General features: G+C 37.0%; 1 protein-coding gene across 4 annotated transcripts in view; it reads left to right on the forward strand.

Moving 5' to 3' along the window:
• Kmt2e (lysine methyltransferase 2E (inactive)) overlaps window positions 1-24,146 on the forward strand; it is a 68,023-nt gene that overhangs the window by 36,000 nt on the left and 7,877 nt on the right. For all 4 annotated transcript variants that reach the window (XM_038315211.1, XM_038315212.1, XM_038315209.1 and 1 more), the window contains 9 exons: window positions 3,162-3,200; window positions 5,902-6,132; window positions 6,236-6,366; window positions 8,030-8,147; window positions 9,575-9,684; window positions 11,877-12,141; window positions 12,994-13,092; window positions 20,852-21,016; window positions 21,704-22,012. In XM_038315211.1, the coding sequence (XP_038171139.1) occupies window positions 3,162-3,200; window positions 5,902-6,132; window positions 6,236-6,366; window positions 8,030-8,147; window positions 9,575-9,684; window positions 11,877-12,141; window positions 12,994-13,092; window positions 20,852-21,016; window positions 21,704-22,012 (1,467 nt within the window). The remainder of the gene's footprint in view (window positions 1-3,161; window positions 3,201-5,901; window positions 6,133-6,235; window positions 6,367-8,029; window positions 8,148-9,574; window positions 9,685-11,876; window positions 12,142-12,993; window positions 13,093-20,851; window positions 21,017-21,703; window positions 22,013-24,146) is intronic.

A 24,146-nucleotide genomic window follows, 5' to 3' on the forward strand; every position in this document is an offset into this window, starting at 1 on the left:
CATGAATACAGGGAGAACATGGGTGGCAGCAAAATATATGGAAAGTTCTCACAAAGATTTATTTTAAAAAATTTAAGTATTATTTAAAAATTGCAATGCATTTTAAAGACTGACATGGATCACAAAAGAACTTTGCTCATTGCTTTGGAATCACTGTCACAATAAGATGAATGGCAGGATTGTGAGTGCTAAAGTCAGGCAGAGCAGACTGTTTGAAAACAGAAATGATAACTTGCCAGGTCAGGAAGCATGATTACTTATAACTCTTCTTAGCTTTGGATAACATTCAATAAAGGCTTCCTACTGAACTGAATTCTTACTTTGTTTTCTGAATTTTATTATATGATCCCTAAGGTCTACTGGCAGATAGTAGTTTATAGACTTTATAGTTTATATGTTTCATTAAATTTTTAATTTCAAATTCTCAATGACAGCAAATGCATTCATGACCCTATCAGATTATAAAGTGAAGACATTTTCTCAAGTATTTTTAATGCACCTTTTTTATGTTTTGATATAGAAACATACTTTTTTTATTACAGGGTTTCTCTGGTATACTTGGCCATCCTGCTTCCCAAGTACTGAAATTAAAGGCATGCACCCTCCCCCCCCACTACCCGGCGAAACATACAATATTTATCATTATTTTCATGCAAATATTTATTATTAGGTTACAGTTGTCCACAAAAACATAATGTACAGGGTTATATCAAGGACCAGAAATGAGAGATCATGCGTAGCTTAGGTTCATAGGTTATATCTCATAATTTTATGTACATATTCTCTATAGTATTTACAATAACGACAAATAATAATAATAATAATAAGGACAAAATAACTTAATAATAATGCAGTTCTCAGAATGTATCCATTAAGTGTCATGACTATTGGTAAAAGACTTTCACATTGACTACATTACTATGGAAAAATCGATTACATGTAGCTATTATGGCTTTAAAAATCAAGGGGTTTTTTGTTTGTTTTGTTTTCTCCTGAGTAATAATAATAATGTACTTTAAAGTTTTTCATTTTCTAATTTCATCTTTCTGTACCTATTGAAGTCCTTGTCCATTTCTTTTTATTTTGCTTCTTTTTCTGCTTACCCAGTCTAGACAGTTCAAATGTTACTAGAGGCACCCACAGTCCATAGCCACATCTCCATTACACTGCTCATGTTCACCATTTGAAATGGTACTAGACTGAGTTAACAGGAACGCTGCTTTTCTTCAGCAAATAAAATCTTTTTTGCATCCTGTCATGACATTTGAGCCTTATATTCTATCTAGTACTCAGCCATATTTTGCCTTATTTTGTTATTAGTTTCTTCATCTTTATAACTTTCACAAAGAGATCACATGCCTTTTGCTGAATAGTATCTGAATGATAGATGTGAATTCAACCTCTTTTTTTCTTTTTTTTAAGACAGGGTTTCTCTGTAGCTTTGGAGCTTGTCCTGGAACTCATTTGGTAGACCAGGCTGGCCTCTCAACAGAGATCTGCCTGCCTCTGCCTCCCAAATGCTGGGATTAAAGGCGTGTACCACCACCACCCGGCTGAATTCAACCGCTTTTTAAAGGATAGGGTTTTCAGCGATAGGTTGGCCTTTGTGTACTGTGTTCTCTGAGACTATAGCTTTGTTACTGTATAAAAGCTATGTGGAAATTTGATCTTAGTAGATTTGTTTTACATCATTTGGTTTAATAAAGCATAGACTGTATATTTTTGGGAGAAGTGGCTAGTGAGTATTCAAGATGAATAATCCTGGGTCTTGATTGTGTTGTTTATTTTATAATATTTCTGTATATTACAAATGGAAGATACTTCCTCAGACATCAGTAATATTTGACAGGAATTATAGAGTTAAGAAAACTCAAGAACTGGGCATAAAACTTAGTTCTTCAGTATGCTATTTTTTTTTAACTGTGGGGCAGTGTCTAATAAAAATACATAATTTTATATCCAGCCTATTCTTATTTAGTTGTTGAAAATTAATGGAATTAGTCATAGATTCTTGAATAGAAAAATACTTATAAAATCCTATTAAGGTATTCTTAGTGTTTTAGTAATTTACAATTGATATGAAGCATTAGCATTAAATAAAGTACATTAAAAGTTATTCAGTTTGATGCCTACAAAGAAGAGTTTATTGATAGTGAATATTAGTTATGAATGCCCTATTACATACAACATGAATGTCCCTGAATCTGAACATCTGAAATGGTTCTTAGGAGGTATAGAAATTAGAGCATTCTGGACTTTGAATTATGAATTTGAAATTACACTTTAACCCAAAACCTGTGAGCAGAAAAACACTCTGAAAGCTTCTGAGTTTACCAAGTATTTTGGATGAGGACACTCAATCTATGCCATTTTTCTTTCCAAAGAGTTAAAAGAGAAGTAACCTTTTCTTCCAGCAAACCATGTTGTCTTGGAATTTAAATCTAGTGGTTAAATAAGCTAATGAAAAGATCCTGGAAACATCCTGCCTAATTTCTAATCTTCATTCTTTTTTGTTTGTTGAGGCAGGCTCTAACTGTGTAGTTCTGGCTGGCCTGGAGTTCATAGAGATCCATCTGCCTTTGCCTTAGCACTGAAACTAAAGGTGTGCTCCACCATGTGTACCAAATACCATTTTCCTCTGTGTTTCCTTCTGCACCAAACTTGTATCTTACTTGATTGTGTGTGCATGTGTGTGTCTCAGCAACATAGCCAATATTCAGGCTCTAAAATTTGTAAGTCATATTTAGTCTTTGATATCAAATTTATTCTTAAAAGCTCTCTTGAGTTTTCTTTTGAAATTGTCTTAGTATATTTTTAATCTTTGTGCTATTACAAATTTAGTCCAAGTCCCCACTGTCTTGTAGTGCAGTTCACCTATATAATTTGATGCTTATAATATTTACCACAAATAATATTTTGAAGTTTTTATCTTAGCATCATTATAAACACACTTTATTATTCTAAATTGTTTATATTATATTTGTGGTAGAATAGTATTCTAGTATATCTTTATGTACTTCTTAATTCCCCTTGTTTTAGCTTTATTGTTGTTGCTACATTATCACTTCAGCAAAATGCTTCAGTGAACCAATTGATTCTTAGTTATATCCAGTTAAAAAACAAAAGCAAAAATCTAACTCAGAATTCCACACTTATTTTAGGCCTTTCGTGAAGGATCTAGGAAATCATCAAGAGTCAAGGTAATTATATTAAATTAAGGCATTATTGTTAACTAGTGCTAAATCAAGAGCTTGCTGAGTAGCTTCCTACTTTATGTTGGTACTTTATGCTCTATGATGTCTATTTCATTGCTTAGTACATTTACAAGAAGTAGGGCCTTAAACTTCTAAGTGGATTAATAAATCACTCTTACGGTTTCTTGACATTGTTACAGTATTAACAAGAAGGAAGGGCATTTAATACTGGTATACAGATACCAATATTAAAATTGGAATAATTGGGGGCCGGAGAGATGGCTCATCAGTTATGAGTACTGACTGGTCTTCCAGAGGACCTGGATTCAGTTCCCAGCACCCACATGGCAGATCACCACTGTCTATAATTGCAACTCTAGGAGTTCCAACATCTTCACACCGACAGCTATGCAGGCAAAAACACCAGTGCACATAAAAGAAAAATAAAATAATTTTTAAAAATTGTAATAATTCCATTTGTCATTGTATTTCATGTCTCTGATGCTACTAAGGTTTATTACTATACTCATTAATCCAGAGTCACACTGAAAAGTGCAGTTGGAATTCCGTGGTAATCAAGCTAAATACTGTACTATAAAATCATTATTGTCCCTTGTTGGTAATACAAACTATTCACAGATTTTGAATTATTAGCCTATTGAGTTTTTGGGGTGCTTAAATCCCCAGCAGAAACAAGGCTCTCCACCTCTGCTTTTTCTATAAACACAGGTTTATACTGTTTTAGAAGTATCTTTCTGAGCTAGGTAATAAAGGAGATAGGGTCTTGCTTTGTACGTAGCCTTGACAGGCCTGGAACTTGCTATGTAGACCAGGTGGGCCTTAAAACTTTCAGTGATCATCTTTCCTGTCTCCTAAGTGCAGGAACTATAAGGCACAGGCCCCACCATACCTAGCACTAATTTCTTAAATTTCGGGCTTAGTATTAAAAAAAGATGCAATGAATATATTACAGTACTTTTTGTTCCTATAATACGAAACACAATAATTATTATACTGCATTTCTGAAATGTACTCTCTAGATTCTATATATCAGTACTCTCTAAATGATTACTCTTAAATAATTTTGTAATTCTCAAGAACATTATTATGTGATGTTTATATTGCACATTCAAATGTTCAATGAATATTAGTTACCTACTTTTTTGTTACTTGAATTTGTTCTAACAGTAAAGAAGTCTGGAACTTTTAGAAAAGTTTTTTTAGGGAACTAAAAGATGGCTCAGAAGTTAAGACACTAGCTGTCCTTGGCGAGGACCTGGGTTCAGGTCTAAGCATACGCATGGCTCACAGTTTCAGTTCTAGGGGATCTAACCCCACTTTTCTGCCCTCCATGGGCACTGCATACTCATGGTTCATTTACATATACATAGGCAAAACATTTATTCACATTAAATAAAAATAAAAATTTTAAACATTTTTAATTACCAGTACTCTAGTATTCTTTTTTCCTATTTTATCTAATTGAATACTAGGCTTAAAAAGGAATTGATACGTTTTCCAGAACTGAAACAATTCCCTTTATTACATAAAGTGACTAGGAAAATGGAAATTTTCAAAAGCATTACATCTCCAGTAATTCTTGAGTTAAATTTATAAGATTGAAGAGCTGTAGAAGAGCTGTATTAAAGATATATATCACGTTATTAGTAGATTGTTGCAGATAATTAAAAAAGGATACTGAATTTGTTTCTTTAATATAACGTGGCTCATAAATCTCCATCAAATAATTTATCAATAATGTATATGTATATACATAACATCCATTTAATTCTCAATATATGTATTTGTATAATATATTATGACTATTTGTTAGTATATATATATATATTTGGAGTGCTGATCATTTGATTTGGGTCCTTATACATACAAAGCAAGCATTCTACTGCTGATATATATCCCCAGTGTCACATAAAATAACTATTGATAGAATAAGCCTATTTCCATCAAAAAGTTGATCAGCGTATTACTGTTTGTTGCTCATCATAGAAAAGGGCTGTAGTAAAGATTATTTATGTAGCAGATGAGCTGTTGGTACATTTTTGTAGTGTGTTACTCTCCACGCCCACCTCCCCCAGCACTGGGGATTGAATCTCAAGCTTTGTGCATGGGTCAGGTATTCTATCACTGAGCTATATTCTCATTGCCTTTCACTCTTTTTAACTTTTGGGACAGAGTCTCACTTTGTTGCCCTGATCTGGCCTTGACCTTACTATGCCTTTAACAGTCCCCTTATCTCAGCATCCTTAACAGCTGGCTGGAGGTGCATGCTTGTCCAACAAATGTGTCTGGTCAGTCGCCTTACAGATAGAGGAGTATATACAGATCCAGTCAAGCTAAAACATTGACACTTGCTGCTGTGAACTGGACAGCAGCAATATATAGAATCAGAAAGTATTTGGTTTTATTGATATCTTTAAATTGGCTACCATAGCGACGACTCTTGAATTTTTGCTATTTCTACATAACTCAGCCTTCATGAGTTTCCTAGCTTATTATTTGGCATGTAGCATAAAAATTTAATGAGTTAAAATATGACCTTTTAATTTTAATTAACTTAGATTATCAAACACTGTAGTTTTCTATTTTATATAAATCATTACTTATTTGTGTGTGTGTGTGTGTGTGTGTGTGTTTGTGTATCTATGCTTAAATTCAAATAATAATCCTTATTTTGCTACAATTTTAGGGTTCGGCACCAGAAATTGATCCTTCATCTGATGGTTCAAATTTTGTATGGGAGACGAAAATCAAAACATGGATGGATCGCTATGAAGAGGCAAATAATAACCAGTATAGTGAAGGTGTTCAGAGGGAGGCACAGAGAATAGCGCAAAGACTAGGCAGTGGGAATGACAACAGAGACTTGAATAAATCAGAACCGAGTACCAACAATTCACTCTTCAAACCTCCCGTAGAGGTATATATTACTAGTCAAAAAATTGTGGGACTGCCTATGTAGTATGAATGTCTTTGTTTGGAGTGAAATTAACCAATTTACTGTCTACATTTAATGATGCTAGAGCCATATACAGAAGAATAAAAAAATTCTGAAGTCTGCCAAAGATTTGCCTCCTGATGCACTTATCATTGAATACAGAGGAAAGTTTATGCTGAGAGAACAGTTTGAAGCAAATGGATATTTCTTTAAAAGGTATATTTATTCTTTAACCATGTTGGTTTTCTAAACTTCAAAGTTGTTTTGTTTTTTGTTTCTGTTTGTTTTTTGTTTTGTGAGACAGGGTTTCTCTGCATAACAGCTCTAGCTGTCCTGGAAGTTGATCTGTAGAACAGGCTGGTCTTGAACTCACAGAGATCTGCCAGCCTCTGCCTCCCAGTGCTGGGACTAAAGTTGTGCACCACTACTGCCTGGCGGGTTTTGGTTTTTGTTGTTTTTGTTTTGTTTTTACAACTCAGGTTGGCCTGCTGTGTCATCTCCCTAGTCAGTCACTGATTTTTTTTTTTTTTTTTTTTAAATACTGTGCCTAAATGCTTGGTAACTTTTTTTTTTTTTTTTTTTTTTTTTTTGGAGACAGAGTTTCTCTATATAACAGTCCTGGCTGTCCTAGAACTCGCTTTGTAGACCAGGCTGACCTCAGACTCACAAAGATCTGCCTGCCTCTGCCTCCCAAATGCTGGGATGAAAGGTGTGTGCCACCACTGCCCACCAAAGATAACTTTTGTAGAGTGCTAACATGTAGAGATTTCCCAGCCTCTTGTCCATTTCTGTGTTGTGGAATTCTAAAGTAAGCCATTTTAAACAAGTAAAAGCAAGATAGTTTTGTTATCTAGGGTGTCAGTCAGAAATTTTCATGATCTAAGACTGTCGAGAACCTTTCCATCTACTATCTAAGTTGTAACATAGTTGATAGAACTTGAAAAAAATAAGGTTAGCAATGTTCCCATGCTACTGCCACTGGGATGGCCTTGGAGACGTCCGTTGTGGTTCGGGATTCTTGTTGGAATTAATTTGATCTTCTGATAGCCATTACTTTTCAGAGGTATAGAAATATGTTGCTATTTTTAAATCTGCTGTTTAACACATTAACATTCTTAGTTTATAACTTGAGTATTTACTTAAGCCATGAAAGATACAGAAGAGCTATACCTCACATGTAGCATATTTTATCTGGAATCTAGTATAAATCAATTTTTGCCATGCCAAGAAATGGGACTTTAAAAGCATGGAGTTAGCTTGTAAAGGCAATATTTTTTCATTTTGTCTCTAAAGAATTTTTGCCTAAAGGGGGTAGGAGAGATGGCTCAGCAGTTAAGAGTACTGGCTTCTCTTGTAGAGGACATGATTTGGATTCACAGCACCCATATGGTGGCTCACAACCATCTATATATAACTCTAGTTCCAGGGGACCCAAAGACTTCTGAATTCTGTGGGTACTAGGCTACAGATGGTACACAGACATGTACAGGTAAAATACCCATACATATAAAATAAAAGTAAAGATTAATTATTTCATTAAAAAGACAATTTCAACCTTAATTGCTTTTGAATTAGGCAACTTGAAGCAGACACAAGTGTTATTAATATCAAGTAGGGAAAAGTGGCTTTTGGAATTAGATTGCCAATATTCAAATACTTGCTTTATTGCCAACTATGTCTTTTAGAAATGTCTTAATCTGTTGTTTATCTATTTGCCTCTAATAAATAACAGGAAATTGTAAAATTTTTGTTGTTTGCTTGTTTTATGGCACTGGGGACTGAATTGAGGATGTTTTCCCTGCTAGGCAAGCACTTTACCACTAAACTATATCCTCTAGCCCTGTTATACTAAAAGCTTTTACTACTTCTTTGTTTGTAGGCCATATCCTTTTGTTTTATTCTACTCTAAGTTTCATGGGCTAGAAATGTGTGTTGATGCGAGGACTTTTGGGAATGAGGCTCGATTCATCAGGCGTTCTTGTACACCCAATGCAGAGGTAAGCTTATTGAAATCTCAGGAGAAATAGGAACACAAAGTATAAAAGTCTGCACCTATTTTATTTTGTTCATTACTTTTCTTTTGTCACTATATAGATGGTAAACACTAATCTTAAAATTACTATCCATAAGCTGCACATGGTGTGCACCCACTCCTTTAATCTCTTGGGAGGCAGAGGCATTTCCAAGCTAGCCTGTTCTTCATAACAAGTTCCAGGCCAGCCACTGCTATATAGTGAGACCTTGTCTCAATATTTTTTACTTCCTGAGCTATGAAACTGTGATGTTCCTTATAAGAGGGAATATTATATTTCTGTTTATATTGGAGGCTCTGCTTGTATGTACCACATAGCTAAAACATAAAAGTAGACTTAATTTTTTCATTTATTTATAGTGTGTGTGCGCGCGCGCGTGTGTGTGTGTGTGCATGTGTGTGTGTGTGTGTGCGTGTGTGTGTGTGCGTGTGTGCATGTGTGCGTGTGTGTATGTGTGTGTGTGTGCTTGCACACAGAAATCGGAGTTCAGCTTGGGAGAATCAGTTTCCTCCCTTTTCCCATGTGGGTTCTAAGGATTGAGTCTAAAAAAGTTTAGCAGCAAGATCCTTTACCACCTGAGTTATCTCATCATCCCTAAAGTATACTTTATATGTGCTATCAATTTTTAAAACAAAATTACAAGTGTGCCTTTTTAGATATCCCACATATTTAATTTTGAGGCTAAAATTTGTAGTATTTGGACATAGACTTGGGACAATTATGTCTTTTTCGTGGCTTTCTAGTTTTATAACCTTGCCAGTGCCTTTTTACTCCTGTGTGTGTCTGTATGTGTGGTGTTGGAGACTAACTCTAAGACTTTACACATATTAGGCAAATTTTTTACCACTGAATTACATTCCCAGCCTCTATGCCTTGCTTTTATGTATAAAACGGTAGTTCAGAACTAAAACAGCTTCATGGCAAGTGAAGCTGTCAAAGAAAAGTATCCTTGGCTGTGCATTAGTGCATACTCATACTCTTCCTATTACTTGAAAACCCCACATGATGACAGGTTCAACAGTTGTACGTGTGAGATGATGAGAGTGCAGACGGCAGGTTCTAGGGTGAGGGCTGCCAGTGTCCTGTGAGTGCCTCTCAGGTGACAGCTGCTATTTGTAAGTCTTGTGATGAATGGCAGTTTCCTATGCCATGCTTATAAAATGTTCTTAAGAATATTTTTCAGCTGGGCATGGTAGTGTACCCCTTTAACACCAACATTCAGAAAGCAGGGGCAGGTGGATCTCTGTGTGTTCCAAGCAAGCCTGGGCTTAATTGTGAGACACTGTCTCAAAAACAAACAACAACATAACCTAATATTAATAACTTTCCTAATTGCAAGATAACGATGCTCTAAATAGTGTATGGAAATGTAAAATTATTCTTCTTAACAGGTAAGGCATGAAATTGAAGATGGGACCATACATCTCTACATTTATTCTATACAGACTATTCCAAAAGGGACTGAAATTACTATTGCCTTTGATTTTGACTATGGGAATTGGTAAGTTCAAGTCCTGAAGTGCTTTATGTTGTTTCAAATAGATTGTCTTCATCATAATTTAGACATTGTTATTACTTTTCAGGAGACAGTTAAAATTAAGTATGAAATTAAGTATGCTATTATCAGGAATCCTATCTTGTTACTTAAACCATTTATTGTAATGTGACTGTTCAGACCTTATAATTATTAGCTCCAGTTCAGCTATACAGACTTTATTTTGTGAGAATTTTTTCCCCTCACTTCCTTATACTTCAACTTGTTAAACAACTTACTTGGTCATTTGCTATGAGCACATGATTTTTTTTCTTAAAAACGAGATACTGTTTCAAGTTTTCTTTGCATTTAATAGAAATGGTTTGTTGGAGATCCTACAGTAAAACGTTAAGTACTATTGTTCTAAAAATGTTTTGTATTGTTCTTAATATTGTTTTGAAATGTTAGGAGGAAAACATTAATTTTTGGTAAAAAAAATTCTATTTGTATTTTTAAAACTATAATATGAAATACAAATAACATAAATATCCCTGTACTTATTTTCCAAATTAAGAAATAAAGCAGGAGATGTAGCTCTGTAGTTAGTGCTTTTCTCTCTTTTTTGAGGGTAAAGAGGAGGATTTAGGCTAGCCTCAGACTCTCTGTGATGTCCTTGAACTCTGATGGAATTACAGACGTGCTCCACACGCAGATTCTCTTTCACTCTTTTTGAATTCTTTATATACTTTGTAATATTTTGGGTTATAAACATTTTAATTCATTCCTTCCTGTATTATTTATTTTTATTTGTGTGTGTATGTCAGTGTATACGACATGTGTATGGATGCCAGAGGCCAGAAGAGGGCGCTGTAGCTGGATCTGTGTTGGGACCTGTCCAACTATGGCTGCGGGGGAACTTCAGTTCTCTCAAAGTGCTCTTAACCTCTGATCCATCTCTCCAGCCCCATCCTCCTACATGTTATAAATGGATGACAGACATCATTTCTAAAATTAAGTTTTAAAGTGTGCAGTATGGTTTCCATTAGTGTTCAGTACCTTTACCATCAATATGTATTTCTACTCTTGAGTGAATTTATCATAACAGTCTAGGCTTTTCCCTTTTTTATTCTTATTTGTGTGTATATTTATGTGAGTGTATCCACATGGTTATTGGTTCCTGCAGTGACAGAAGACTGCCAGGGCTGGAGGTGGAGCTCGGTTAGGTGGTCCCCTCTGTGGGTGCAGGAAGTGATCCTTACTGCTGAGCCATCTGTCCAGTCCCAGGAAATAGGCTATTTTGAAAGCCTGTTAGTAAGCAGCATGTATGTTTTAACATGTGGTACCTGTTTCTTAAAAGACAGGGGCTTACCTGCTGCCTTAATCTCTCCAGCTTTCTAAAAGCTTTTAACGTCTCAGAAGGGGAAATGTAACGTAATAGCTTGTGCTTACTGCTCTAGGAGACTGTTACCCCACAGAAGTCAGAACATAAACTGTAAAGACCTGTGGGCTACTCGTCTATAACCGTGTACCAGTTAGCATTGCTTTGTGTTCCTCAACTCAAGATTGAGACTACTCTACTCACTTAACAGCATCTAGAGTCACGTGAGCCTAAGCTTTAAGGCCATCCATAAAATTGAGAGTGTTCATAATTACTGAGAAGATGAGAGATAGTATAATTTTTCAGGCCCTCATTTAAAAGAAAGAAGACTTAGAATTAAGTTTTCTTCAAGGTATCTTTTAAGTAAAACTGGTGATTAAAATCATTCCTTAAAGTATACTACAAACTAGGTAAAATCTGGTATTCATCATAGCTAACATTTTTTTTTAAATGAAGAGTCAGCATAACACACTCAAGTAAGGGTGGTTTTGCCTTAATGTTTATCTTGCACAAGCTACAGCATCCTTTTACTTTAAAACACTGTTCAAAACCAACATCTAAAGGCTGAGGATATAGCTTAGAGGGTTAGCACTTTCCTAGCATATTTGATGTATTTGACTTTGGATTCAATACCTATTAGCACCAAGCAACAAAAAAATCAGTATCTAATACTTTGTTCTTATGAAAAAGCATTTTTGTCATATTTACCAGGAATTCAAATTAGTAAAATATTAAATCTTAATTGTAGTTAATAATGTGCATTTTATGGAGTTATAGCTTTAAAGATATTATGAACTCAGTCTTGTTTTATATAATAATATTTACCTGGTTATCATTTTAGTAAATACAAGGTGGACTGTGCATGCCTCAAGGAAAATCCAGAGTGCCCTGTTTTAAAACGGAGCTCGGAATCCACAGAAAACATCAATAGTGGTTATGAGACCAGAAGAAAAAAAGGAAAAAAGGAAAAAGATATTTCAAAAGAAAAAGATACACAAAATCAGAATGTTACCTTAGATTGTGAAGGAACAAACAACAAAATAAAGAGTCCGGAAACAAAACAGAGAAAGCTTTCTCCACTGAGACTGTCAGTATCAAATAATCAGGTATTGACTCTTCTGATTCTCAAAGAAATTACTTTAAACAGGAAAATGTCGTATTTAAACACCTTTTTAAGCATAAAATCTTTAATAGTTTAAATATTTCCAGTACTGGGGATTGAACATAGGGCCTAACACATGCTTGGCAAGTGCTCTATCCCCAGTCCTGTTCTGCTGCTCATTTTGAGATATGATTTCCTACAATAACAGATACCAAATTATTAAACATAATCATGCTAGCCAGGCAGTGGTGGCGCATGCCTTTAATCCCAGTACTCAGGAGGCAGAGGTAGGCAGATCTCTGAATTTGAGGTTTACAAAGTGAGTTCCATGACAGACTCCAAAGCTACACGGAGAAACCCTGTCTCCAAAAAAAAAAAAAAAAAAAGCTAGAAAAAGAAACAACCAGGTTGACAGATCCTTATGGAGTTGAACATTTTCCTAAAACTGGGTAATTAAAGACATTCCAGATAGCATGGGTGTTTGTTGTTTCCTTGAGACTGTATCTTACTCTGAAGCTAGTAATTCACTACACAGTCCAGGCTAGCCTTGCCCTCAGATTTGTCTGCGTTTGCCCATAGAGTGCAGCATTAAAGGTGTGTGCCACGTTTAATTAAATCGAACAGTGGAGATTGCTGAAAATTTGTTTTGGAATAAATACAAACAAAACCACACCACTAGATTTGATAGAAACTTCATAAAACAAAATTGCTTGTGTGAGTTTGATAACTTTGTTTAGAAATTCAGATTTTAATGGGGCTTATTTCACACAATTAATTGTGGCTAAAAGATAGTGTTTAATTCCTATTTTATAGACTGAGTAACCATTTCCATAAATAAGTCATTTCTGTTTTTCAGGAACCAGATTTTATTGATGATATGGAAGAAAAAACTCCTATAAGCAATGAAGTAGAAATGGAATCTGAGGAGCAAATTGCAGAAAGGAAAAGGAAGATGGTGAGTTGGGAAGCTAGTGGCTGTTTATGGGACCTTGGGCTGGGTCAGCTGCTCTTCTACACGTTACCTACTTCTGCACACTTCACGTTAGCAAATTTGGGACTGAGCATTTTTATTTGGCTTTGCCATTACCTCTTTTTGTATTTTTAACTCACTTTTATTGGGCATTTAAGAATGTATACCACCTTTAAAAAATAACATTTTTGGAGCCAAGAATTTTCAATAAATTTAATACCATGATTATTATTCAGTATGTATTTTCATTAGCTAAATGTATTGCTTCTTTTCATGATTTAAGACAGAAACGGGCTGGAGAGATGGCTCAGCGGTTAAGAGCACTAACTGCTCTTCCAGAGCTCTTGAGTTCAGTTCCCAGCAACCACATGGTAGCTCACAACCATCCGTAATGAAATCTGGTGCCCTCTTCTGGCCTGCAGGGATACACGCAGACACAACACTGTATACATAATAAATAAATATAAAAAACTGTTTAAAAAAAAGACAGAGGGTGCTGGAGAGATGGCTCAGCGATTAAGAGCACTGCCTGCTCTTCCAAAGGTCCTGAGTTCAATTCCCAGCAACCACATGGTGGCTCACAACCATCTGTAATGGGGTCTGGTGCCCTCTTCTGGCCTTCAGGCATACACACAGACAGAGTATTGTATACAAAAAAAAAAAAAAATAAAGGCAGAAACAGAACTTTAACTTTGTATTAATCCTAAGTCGGGTTAATGACTTAGCAAGACTTCAAGTTTCTTTAGTAGCCACTGCATCTGTATTCTCACATTGTGACCATAAACGGAAGCTCTCTCTCCCTCATGATTTATCTGCAAATGTCAGTATAAATGTTGAACAAGAAATTGTAAATCAGTTTTCACAGCAGTGTGGTGACTCACACCTGTAGTCTCAAGAATTTGCAGGAATGAAGCATTAGGATTACCATGAGGTGTATAGATAAGTAAATGCCAGGGCTGGGGTATAGTTTGGTAAAATAGCACTTGCATAGCATGTTAGGGCCTGGGTTGATCTGATTCCCCCCCCCCCCCCCCACACACCCACACCCACCCACAAATAGTTAATAATGGCAGTTAACTTTCAATACAATTTCTTTTTGTTTTTTTTTTGTTTTTTTTCGAGACAGGGTTTCCCTGTAGTTTCTAGAGCCCTGTCCTGGAACTAGCTCTTGTAGACCAGGCTGGCCTTGAACTCCGCCTGCCTCGGCCTCCTGAGTGCTGGGATTAAAGGCGTGTGCCACCACCATCTGGCTTCAATACAATTTCTGGCTTAAGAATTGAAAAGTAACTTTACAAACCATAATGGCCTTAGTGTAGGTTTCCCACATTCTTTTATGTTTGTTGATCTTGGAGTTTTCATACTTTTTATTCCATGGGATCTTATGTGTTACATATAACTTGAGTGGGGATATTGGATCTTTGTAGACTTTTTAAAATCACGATGGTGGTCATCCTCAACTGATTGCTAACACCTGCATTGTGAAAAAAAAAACAGAACAGTTTCATAGCTTCAGGTAAATAAGGGTGAAAGATTGGAAAAGGTTGATCCCTACATCTAATGGGATTGTCACAAACTTTTTAAAAGATTCAATTATTCCTTAAATTACTTGTACTTAAACTACCTGTGGCCTGTGTGTGCACACACTCATTTTGCTTGCATGTATGTACGTACACTGCATGCATGCCTGGTGCCATCAGTGGTCAGAAGAGTACCATCGGCTCCTTTGAAACTGGAGTTATGAATGGTTGTGAGCCACGTGGATGCCAGGAACTAAAGCCAGGTCTTCTTGATGAACAACAAATTCGCTTAACCTCTGAGCCAGCTCTCCGGTATTTTCAGTATTGTTCATTCCCCAACTGGTGCACCTTTGAATTTGTATTATTTCTGTAGAAGCTTTGGATCAGTTTACAGTAAAGTATGAGTTTTTGGGGGACCATATACTTAATATAGGAGGAACTTTTTATTGACTGTAAGAAATACAATAGCCGGGCGGTGGTGGCGCACGCCTTTAATCCCAGCACTCGGGAGGCAGAGGCAGGCGGATCTCTGAGTTCGAGGCCAGCCTGGTCTACAAGAGCTAGTTCCAGGACAGGCTCTAGAAACTACAGGGAAACCCTGTCTTGAAAAACCAAAAAAAAAAGAAAAAAAGAAATACAATAGGCAGCTGGTAATAGGAGTAGATGCCTGTAGTCTCAACATTTGGGATACGGATGATGGATGTTTAGGAGTTCAAGACCATCCTCTACTATATAATAAGTTTGAGGACAGCCTGGTGTACACGAAACCCTGTCTCTCTCCCACAAATACATACAGCAAGGACTTTGGGAAAAATAAGATGGTACTGGAGACTTTACTATGTCCACATAATTTTATTCAGATTGCATTCTTATCATTATGGTGCTACTTTTAAAAGGCCAATAAAGCCATGCATGATGGTACATGTCTTTAATCCTAAGGGAAGTAGAGGCAGATGGATCTCTTGAGTTTGAGGCTTAATTCTAACTGAAACATTATTTTTATGTTTAGTAATAGGTCCCTAAATAATTAATATGGTTTTTCTTCTCAATGTCTTATTTGACTTGGGAAAAAAATAATTTTGTAGACGCTATCATTTATACTGGTTATATTAATACCAGCATTTGGGTAGAAGAGAGCAAATGGAAAAGTGGCAACTTACAAAGGAAGTAAAGTACAGATGGTAGAAATACTTCTGAGAAATTTATGTCAAACTGATGAAAATTTTCTCTCATGCAAGGCAGTCTTAAGAACATTATGGGCTTCATTAGGAACTACTCGCTGATATGTTCCATTTACCATATCTGGATAAAGAGGAATCAGTAATTCTTTCCTCCAAGACAAATTCCATGTAATCTTTTGTAGTAAGATTTTAGCAAAACAGAATTGTTTTGATTTTTACCTATATAAATAATACCTTGCTCAGTTTTAGTAAATATATTGCTTTGTGAGGGCAATACGGTGTGGTGTCTTTTACTGTGTGACTATAACCGCCTGGAATCCTCTGCCTTGCGATGCCTATAACAGTCAAACAGCTTAAACTAGGAATCCATGGAAGTTGACTCAAAGTGCTCTTCACACTGAGGCAGGAATCTGATAATCAATGAAGTTAGATCTCGAGACTTGCCAAATGGGTGTCTAGACTTATGTGATTCTTGACAGCACAACTACTCATACCCTCTATCAAAGACTGGTCCTCCTTTACTTGAGTATGCAGCTTCAGGAAGGACAAATTCACATGGAACTGCATTGGTGTGGGAGGAAAGGGACATTAGGCTAGGCATCCGGGTAAGTCTAAACTCTGGTGATCAGTGGGTGACAGATAACGTTCACAGAATAAACATAAACTTCTTCTTTATTAGTTTTTTTTTAAAAAAAATACCAATCCAAATTCCCACCCCACCCCCATCTAATCCTATGAGAGGGTAAGGCACTTTGCTTTGTGGAAGGTCCAAGGCCCTCTCTACTATATCTAGGCTGAGCAAGGCATACATCCATAGAGAATAGGATCCCCAAAACTAGTACATGCAGTAGAGATAAATCCCAGTGCCACTGCTAGTGGCCCCCCCAGTCTGCCCCAGCCATACAACTGTCACCCACATTCAGAGGGACTAGTTTGGTCCTATGCTTGTTCCTTCCCAGTCCAGCTGGAGTTGGTGAGCTCCCATTAGCTCAGGTGAACTGCTTCAGTGGATGAACCCCTCATGGTCTTGACCTCTTTGCTCACATTCTCATTCCTTCCACTCTTCAACTGGACCTTGGGAGCTCAGTCCAGTGCTCCAATATGGGTCTCTGCCTCTGTCTCCATCTGTTGATTCTCAATTTTCTGATGTTTACTATGGAATGTATTTCATAGACATCTAATTTGATGTCTGTGAAAATGTATGTTGCCACGAAGAAATTCTGCTGTTAAGCCTCATCTGCACTTGAATACCTTGCAAATTTTGGGGTGCATGATGACTCTTATGGAATTCCTGGTTCTGAAGCATTTAGAAGTGATTTAACTTAGAAAAAACAGGTTAGAAGGTACCAAATTTTATTATTAAAGTATGAAAGCAAATTTGTTGCCAGAAGTATGAGGGATTTCATCCTCACTCACCAGTTTAGTCTTTATGACTAAACTGACTCGATTAATTCTTGATTAGTAATCATCTTTGTTAAAATGATATGGTCAAACTGAATACGTTTATTTTTATAGTCTCTCCAAACAAAATGAGGTGGTTATAGTTTAGCTGCCTTGTAATAAATATTCAAAATCTTTAAATGCTTCAAATTAATACCTCTTCACACAGCAGTGACCTATGCTTTCTCCAACATATTTATTACTCACTTAAAAAAATCTAAGTGCTTGATACATAGGTAGTGTTTAATTATGTAAAAACTAGGTGGATAGAGAAGGCAGAGCAGCTCTCAGAGAATGGGCATAGTGAATCTGAACGTCAAATAACGGGCTGTTAGGGTGTGTTGAATTGTGTGATAGAGGAAATGGGAAAACCATACAACAGTGCTTGCTACTTCGGAATGACTTTTATTTATAATCTGTTCATTTATCAGTTCTAATTGCTGTTTAAAGGGGGCTTGGGGAAGCTTGTATTTCTAAAATAAGGGGTCGTTTTTTTTTTTTTTTTTTTTTTTTTTTTTTAAGGACCATTTGGTAAGTGCTCTCTGGTTTCATCTTCTGGCTCTTACGGGCAGTTTTGTGTTTCTCAGTTCTGGAATTAGGGATATTTTCAGCCCCTGGGTCCTGAGACTGAGGGAGGAAGACTATAAGGCTGCAGAGCTGTGCTTTCCCCAGGCAGGAGTATAGCTCTTGAGGATGATTTTTGTTTCAGAAAAGGCACATACTTAGAGGTAAAAAAGCAAATCAAGAGCAACATACATTTATTCTAACACCAAGTTTACCTTACTTATGTTGCTCAGAATCAAGGCTTATTTTCAGTTCTTTCAAATGAGTTACAGCTTCCACGGTGCAATTAATTTTCCATAGCAAGATGGCTCAGTTGGTGAAGGCATATGCTGCCAAACCTAATGACTCTGGATGCAATCTCCAGGACCCACATTGTGGAAGTAGAGAAGTGACTCCTTCAAGGTGCCCTTCAGCACGTTGGAATGTATACCACTCCTACACACTCCCCACCCACTACACACGGATAAACTAAAAATTTTGAATTAACACCCAAGTGGAAAGAGATATGAAACAGATTATTATTTTCTTCTGTTTACAAGAAATTATAATACTGAGATATAATATACTAAGAAATACCACAATAATAGTATATAGGCAGGTCATGTGGAATATCACACGTACTCTAGCTAACACCTAACACTCCAGCATAACAGTATATCAGATCCAGTTGTGAATCGGAACCTGTCAGTTTCTCAGCTCACAGATAATGAAGTAGCTCTGGACTCAGATAGGGTCATGGCTTGTATCACAGTTCTAAACTACAACCATTAGAAGCTATACAGAGTCTTGCTAGGGTTATTTAGTATGTACAGTATCTGTCTCCTCACCAGCTAGACTTCACTGAGTCTAGCTCTTTTCATCATACAGTTTTATCTTGGGTCCTCAATCTCACAATCCAAAAGAAGGAAATACTGGATTATGTCAAAGAAATCTGAAGTTCTAGGATAATTATAATAAAGAAAATGTCTTCCTTGGGTGTCTACCTAGAGTTACTCAAACATAAAAACGGTCTTGAGCATCAGTGGTCTGTAGGCCTGGTCCTGCTGTCCATGTGTTTCTTTCATTGTTAATGAATAAAGAAACTGCCTTGGCCTAGTTGATAGGGCATAACTTAGGTAGGCGGGGAAGACAACTGAATGCTGGAAGGAAGAAAGGCAGAGTAGGAGAGATGCCATGGAGCTGCTAGAGACAAACGTGCCGAATCTTTCCTGGTAAGCCACTGCCATGTGACAATACACAGATTAATAGAAGTGGGTTAAGTCAACATGTGAGAGACAATAAGAGGCTAGACATAATGGGCCAAGCAGTGATTTAATTAACACAATTTCTGTGTGGTTATTTTGGGGCTGAGCTAGCCGGGTGGCCTGGAAGAACAAACGGGCCCTCTCCCTACAACAGTTGGCATCCAATGTGGGTAACTACATCCACATAAAAACCTGAGGAAGCTTGAAAAGAAATTCTAGAAAAAAAAATAGAATTTAACACAGCTTTTTGCTGTTTGCTGGCAGCATGCCACAGCTCCTTTAAGAGAGATTTTCCCGACTGAGAATTCTTACTGCTTGCTTCTGTAGAGGGCTTGAGTTCATTGTCCAACACCTACATCCATGGCTCACGATGGCCTGTAACTCCAGATTTTGGAGATGGCATACCCACAGAAACTCACACAGGCGCGCGTGCGCGCGCACACACACACACACACACACACACACACACACACACACACACACACTAATTTATAAAGACAATTTCTTGTAAACAAGCTTGTTTCTTCTGAAAAATATTTTCCCTAAGTTTTAAAAGCGCTTTTTGAGAAGAAGCAATTATGGTAGATAAAGTGTCCCCTCCCACCAGGTTCAATAGGTGAGGTAATTTTAAGAATTAGTTTTGTGAAGTCTAGATTTCTAAATAAAACTTTTTAGAAATAGAGGTTTTTATGGGGGATTTAAAGGAATTAGTAAGGTAGAGACAGAAAATTGTCTAAGAATTTGGCTTTAAAATTTTCTGTCCCAGTGAAGAAATTAAAAACTCCTTTAAAGCAGTTGAACTGTTAGCCCCTTCTGTTCTCTTACTGAGTATGTTTATACAGGAAAGAGTAAGCAGCAGTTGTCACTCTGGAGTCTCAGCTAAAGCCCCAGTGCTGCAGTCTTTAGCAGCTAGATCTTTCTGCCCCACACCCATGACAAATGGTTCTCAGCCTTAGGACCTGGTTCTTTGATGTAGAGAACTGGACAGTTGATGACCTGCTTCCTGGTTCTGGTTGAGAGCGCAAACCTTTGCCAGACCCTCTGCTCAAGGCTCTGGGTTTTACTTTTAATGTTCTCTCCCCAGAGAATCGAACTCTTCTGTCCCCTCAGCCCTTGACGTGTAAGGAAGGAAGAGCAGGAGGTGGAGACATGCCTTCAAAGAATTGTCACGGAGGGCACAAGGGCGAAGGGGAAAGGAGAGTAAACATTTATGATTGCCTGCTGTCTTTGAAGTATTGTTTCAAAGCCCCACGTTTTCTATTGGAACTCAGTAACATCCAATGAAGTGTTGAGCGTTGTATGAGCTCGTACAGTCTCAGAAACATCAAAACTAATCTGCCAGGGTGACAGCTATTCACTAAAAACTAGACATTGCCACAGTATAACAATACATTGACTACTTAAGTGCATTTGAGTTTTTCTTCAACATATTGATTCCTTAGGGATTTTCAGTATTGTTTTAAAAGGCAGACATTTCATTAATACATTTTAATTTTAATAAATTTAAATTTTTAATAATTTTTTTAGTTTGGTATAACAAGGAAGTATTTTGTTTGTTTTTAAAGGCTTGTTCACTCTATTGTCCTTTTGTGGCATACACTCATAAAAACAGTTCACTGCGATGAAGTTTGAGATTCATACACATGCTGAATAGTTGTAAATTGTTCCTTCATCCTACCAAGAATTAATTTATTATGCTAACAGTATCCCAGCCGTCTTTAAAATCTGTCATGAACAATTGACATTTAGAATTTTTCCTTTGGGATAATGATATTTACTTCAAATTTAAATTCCATAGACAAGAGAAGAAAGGAAAATGGAAGCAATTTTGCAAGCTTTTGCCAGACTTGAAAAAAGAGAGAAAAGACGAGAACAAGCTTTGGAAAGGATCAGCACAGCCAAGACGGAAGTTAAGCCAGAGTGTAAAGAACCACAGATTATCACTGATGTTGAAGTTCTCCAGGTACCGTTACTTAGGTTTACCTTTATTTTCAGAGTTTCTACACGGTATAGTTACATCTACAAAAATTATGTCTGTATACTTGAATACTACTGCATATATGTGAAGGCCAGAGAGCAACTCTGAGTCAGTTCGTCTCCTTGGTCATTGTGGATTTCTGGGGCTCAGTGCCGGTCTTCAGGCTTATGCACATGTGCTTTACCTGCTGAACGATCTCCCCAGCCCACAGATTTTAAATAATATCCAATATTAGCCTTCTAAATCATTTTCAAACCTTATGGGAAATTTAGACTTGAAACAAGAATATATGTGCCTTGCTTTGAAGTAAGAAAGTGATGAATTATTTTGGTTTGTTATCAGAAGCTGGCTAATCCACTAAAGCTGCCACATGCCTGCAGACTTTAACCTGGTCCCCAGCACCTGTGTGGAAGTGGAGAGAACCAGCTCCCACAGACTGCCCTCTTACAGGCACACAGCCTGTGTAGCCCAGGCTGGCCTTGAGCTCAGACATCCACCTGCCTCTGACTCCCAAGTGCTAGGTTTAAAGGTAGGAACACCACCATCCAGCCAAAAATACATAATTTTTTAAAAAAAGATTTTGGAAAGCTAGCTTTTAAAATAGATAATGCCATAATTAAAACTAAACGTATCTCTAAGCATCAAAAGTGCCACTATTGTATTTTTAACTAGGAACAAGTAAAAGAAGAAACTACTATCAAGCCAACCCCTGCCAAAGTGAACAGAACTAAGCAGAGAAAAAGCTTTTCTCGCAGTAGGACTCACATTGGACAGCAGCGTCGGAGACACAGGACCGTCAGCATGTGTTCAGACATACAGCCCTCTTCTCCTGACATTGAAGTTACGTCACAACAGAATGAGATTGAAAATACTGTAATTGCTGTGGAGCCAGAAACCGAAACTACAGCAGCAGAAATAATTACTGAGGCGGAAATCCCAGCACTTAATAAATGTCCCACAAAGTACCCCAAAACAAAGAAGGTATGACTCCTAATGATCGTAAGAGCCATTTGCAACAAGTGTCTCTTAACTGAAGAACTGTCTTAAAAATTCAATTTACATCTTATACTTGTACATATTTGATTCAGAATTATAAGTACCAAATTGTCAAGAGCTTTAGTAGTTAGTATTATGAAGATTAAAGATAAAGACCTTTAGTATTGCAGTTAATGATTTCGCTAAATAAGCTTGTCTATCAATGTATAGTCATTTGAACATACCTCCTGTCTCCCCCACCTACGGGTCTAATCCACACGCTCAGCCCTGCCGCACTGTGCGTTTTACTCCTCTCTGTGTAGGTAGATATGATGGACAAAGAATGTGGTAGTGGTATTTGTTTGTCTGTGGACCAGAGTGCAAGTTGCAGGAGTCAGCTCACCGAGCCGTCTCACTCTGGCTCACTTGTTTATAAGGAAGATCAGTTTAGATCAAATCATTAATAGAAATCTTTGGAAAATTATTGGAGTTAGTGAAAAAATTTATGGGAAACTGCTCACAGAATTTGATCAACTTGAACTTTTCAGCTGAAAAGTAACAGTGCAATGTTAGGGGCTGCTATTTTTCTCTAAATGACAGCATACAGGGATAGGTGACTTAGGCCATAAATGTACTTATCTTGGAACTTTTTATTTTTGTCTTTTTCTTACCTAATTTCACAGTTTGTAGGCAGGCTGTTAAACAATGAAAAGTATGGTTGGTGTATTCTGGTATGAAATCAGGATTATACATCAGGGGCAGACTCTACTCCTTGTCAGAGTCCGAGGGTTTGACAGCGACACCAGTAATGTTTCATTTAAAGCTGGTGTGCCACACCTTAAACAAGCAAGTGGATGCTTGCCTTCATTAGTAACCATATTTTTTAACCAACATTTGGAAGGAGCAAACTTTTCTTTTTACAATAAAAAACTTGAGTTTTTAAATGTTTTTCAACTACAAATATCACATTTGATGTGTATTAAATATATTCATTAAAAGCAAATTGTTGGCAGTGCCATGTGTTTATTTACAGCACATATTATCATTCTGTCTAATATACATAGAATAGCATTGTCCTACAAAGACACATAGAAAAAATTCTAAGAAAAGGAAGAGGGAAAGGATCCAAAAATGCTTTGGAAGATAGGCCATTTGTCTGTACATGTATGAATATGTAATACTTGTTCTAGAATTTACATTAAAGCTATGAAATTAAAAACTCCAACAGCAAAAGCTAATGTTACTAACCAACTTTTGTTGTTGTTTTAACAGTGAGGAGGTTATTAGTGTTCAGGACCAGGTATATTTCAGGGAGTCAGGAGAGACTAGATTGTGAGGGGTGGGGTGTGTCTCAGTGGAACAGCACTTGCCTAAGCATTTCCAACAGAACAACAATCACCAAGGCTGAATTATATCCATGAGGTATTTCAAACTTCTTAATGACCCAAGGATTGTCAATGTGGACATGCTTCTTTTATCTATGTACTAAAACCTCATCTCCAGGCAACTGTGACATGCACCTTGTCTAGAAATGCACAGCTTGAAAAACAGACTTTCCTAACAAACCAACAGTCTCGTATAAGATACAAAGCAACAGGCCTGCATTATTTGTGGTACTAACTGGTATCTCCTAGATTTGCTATATCACAAAACACAAACAAACAAACAAAAACAAAGGGGGAAAAAGGCTGGCTGGCCAGGTGCCTACTATATGTAGCCCAGGCTGGCCTTAAACTCTGCCAGTCCTCCTGACTCAGCCTGGGATATAGGTGGCACACCACCATGACCTGCCAAAAGTTAGTGTCTTTTTGTAATATAAATTTTCTACATGTATTCATGTATTTTATCCCTATGGAATATATAGTCCTTAAGATAACAGTAAATGAAAATACTGATAGTGGGGTTTATTTTTTACCACATAATGAATAATTCTTGTTAAAGATTATTACCAAAATTATGCGTGTGTCTGTCTGTATGTGGGGTATATGCACGTGAGTGCTGGTACCCATGTAGGCCAGAGTGTCAGATCCCTCTGGAGCTGGAGTTACCGGCGGTTGTGAGCCACCTGACAGGGTGCTGGGAACCGAACTTGGGTCCTCTCTGAAAGAGCAGTACATGCTCTTAACCGCTGAGCCATCTC

The sequence above is a fragment of the Arvicola amphibius genome, chromosome 18 (assembly GCF_903992535.2).
Source record: "Arvicola amphibius chromosome 18, mArvAmp1.2, whole genome shotgun sequence".
NCBI classification, from domain to species: domain Eukaryota; kingdom Metazoa; phylum Chordata; class Mammalia; order Rodentia; family Cricetidae; genus Arvicola; species Arvicola amphibius.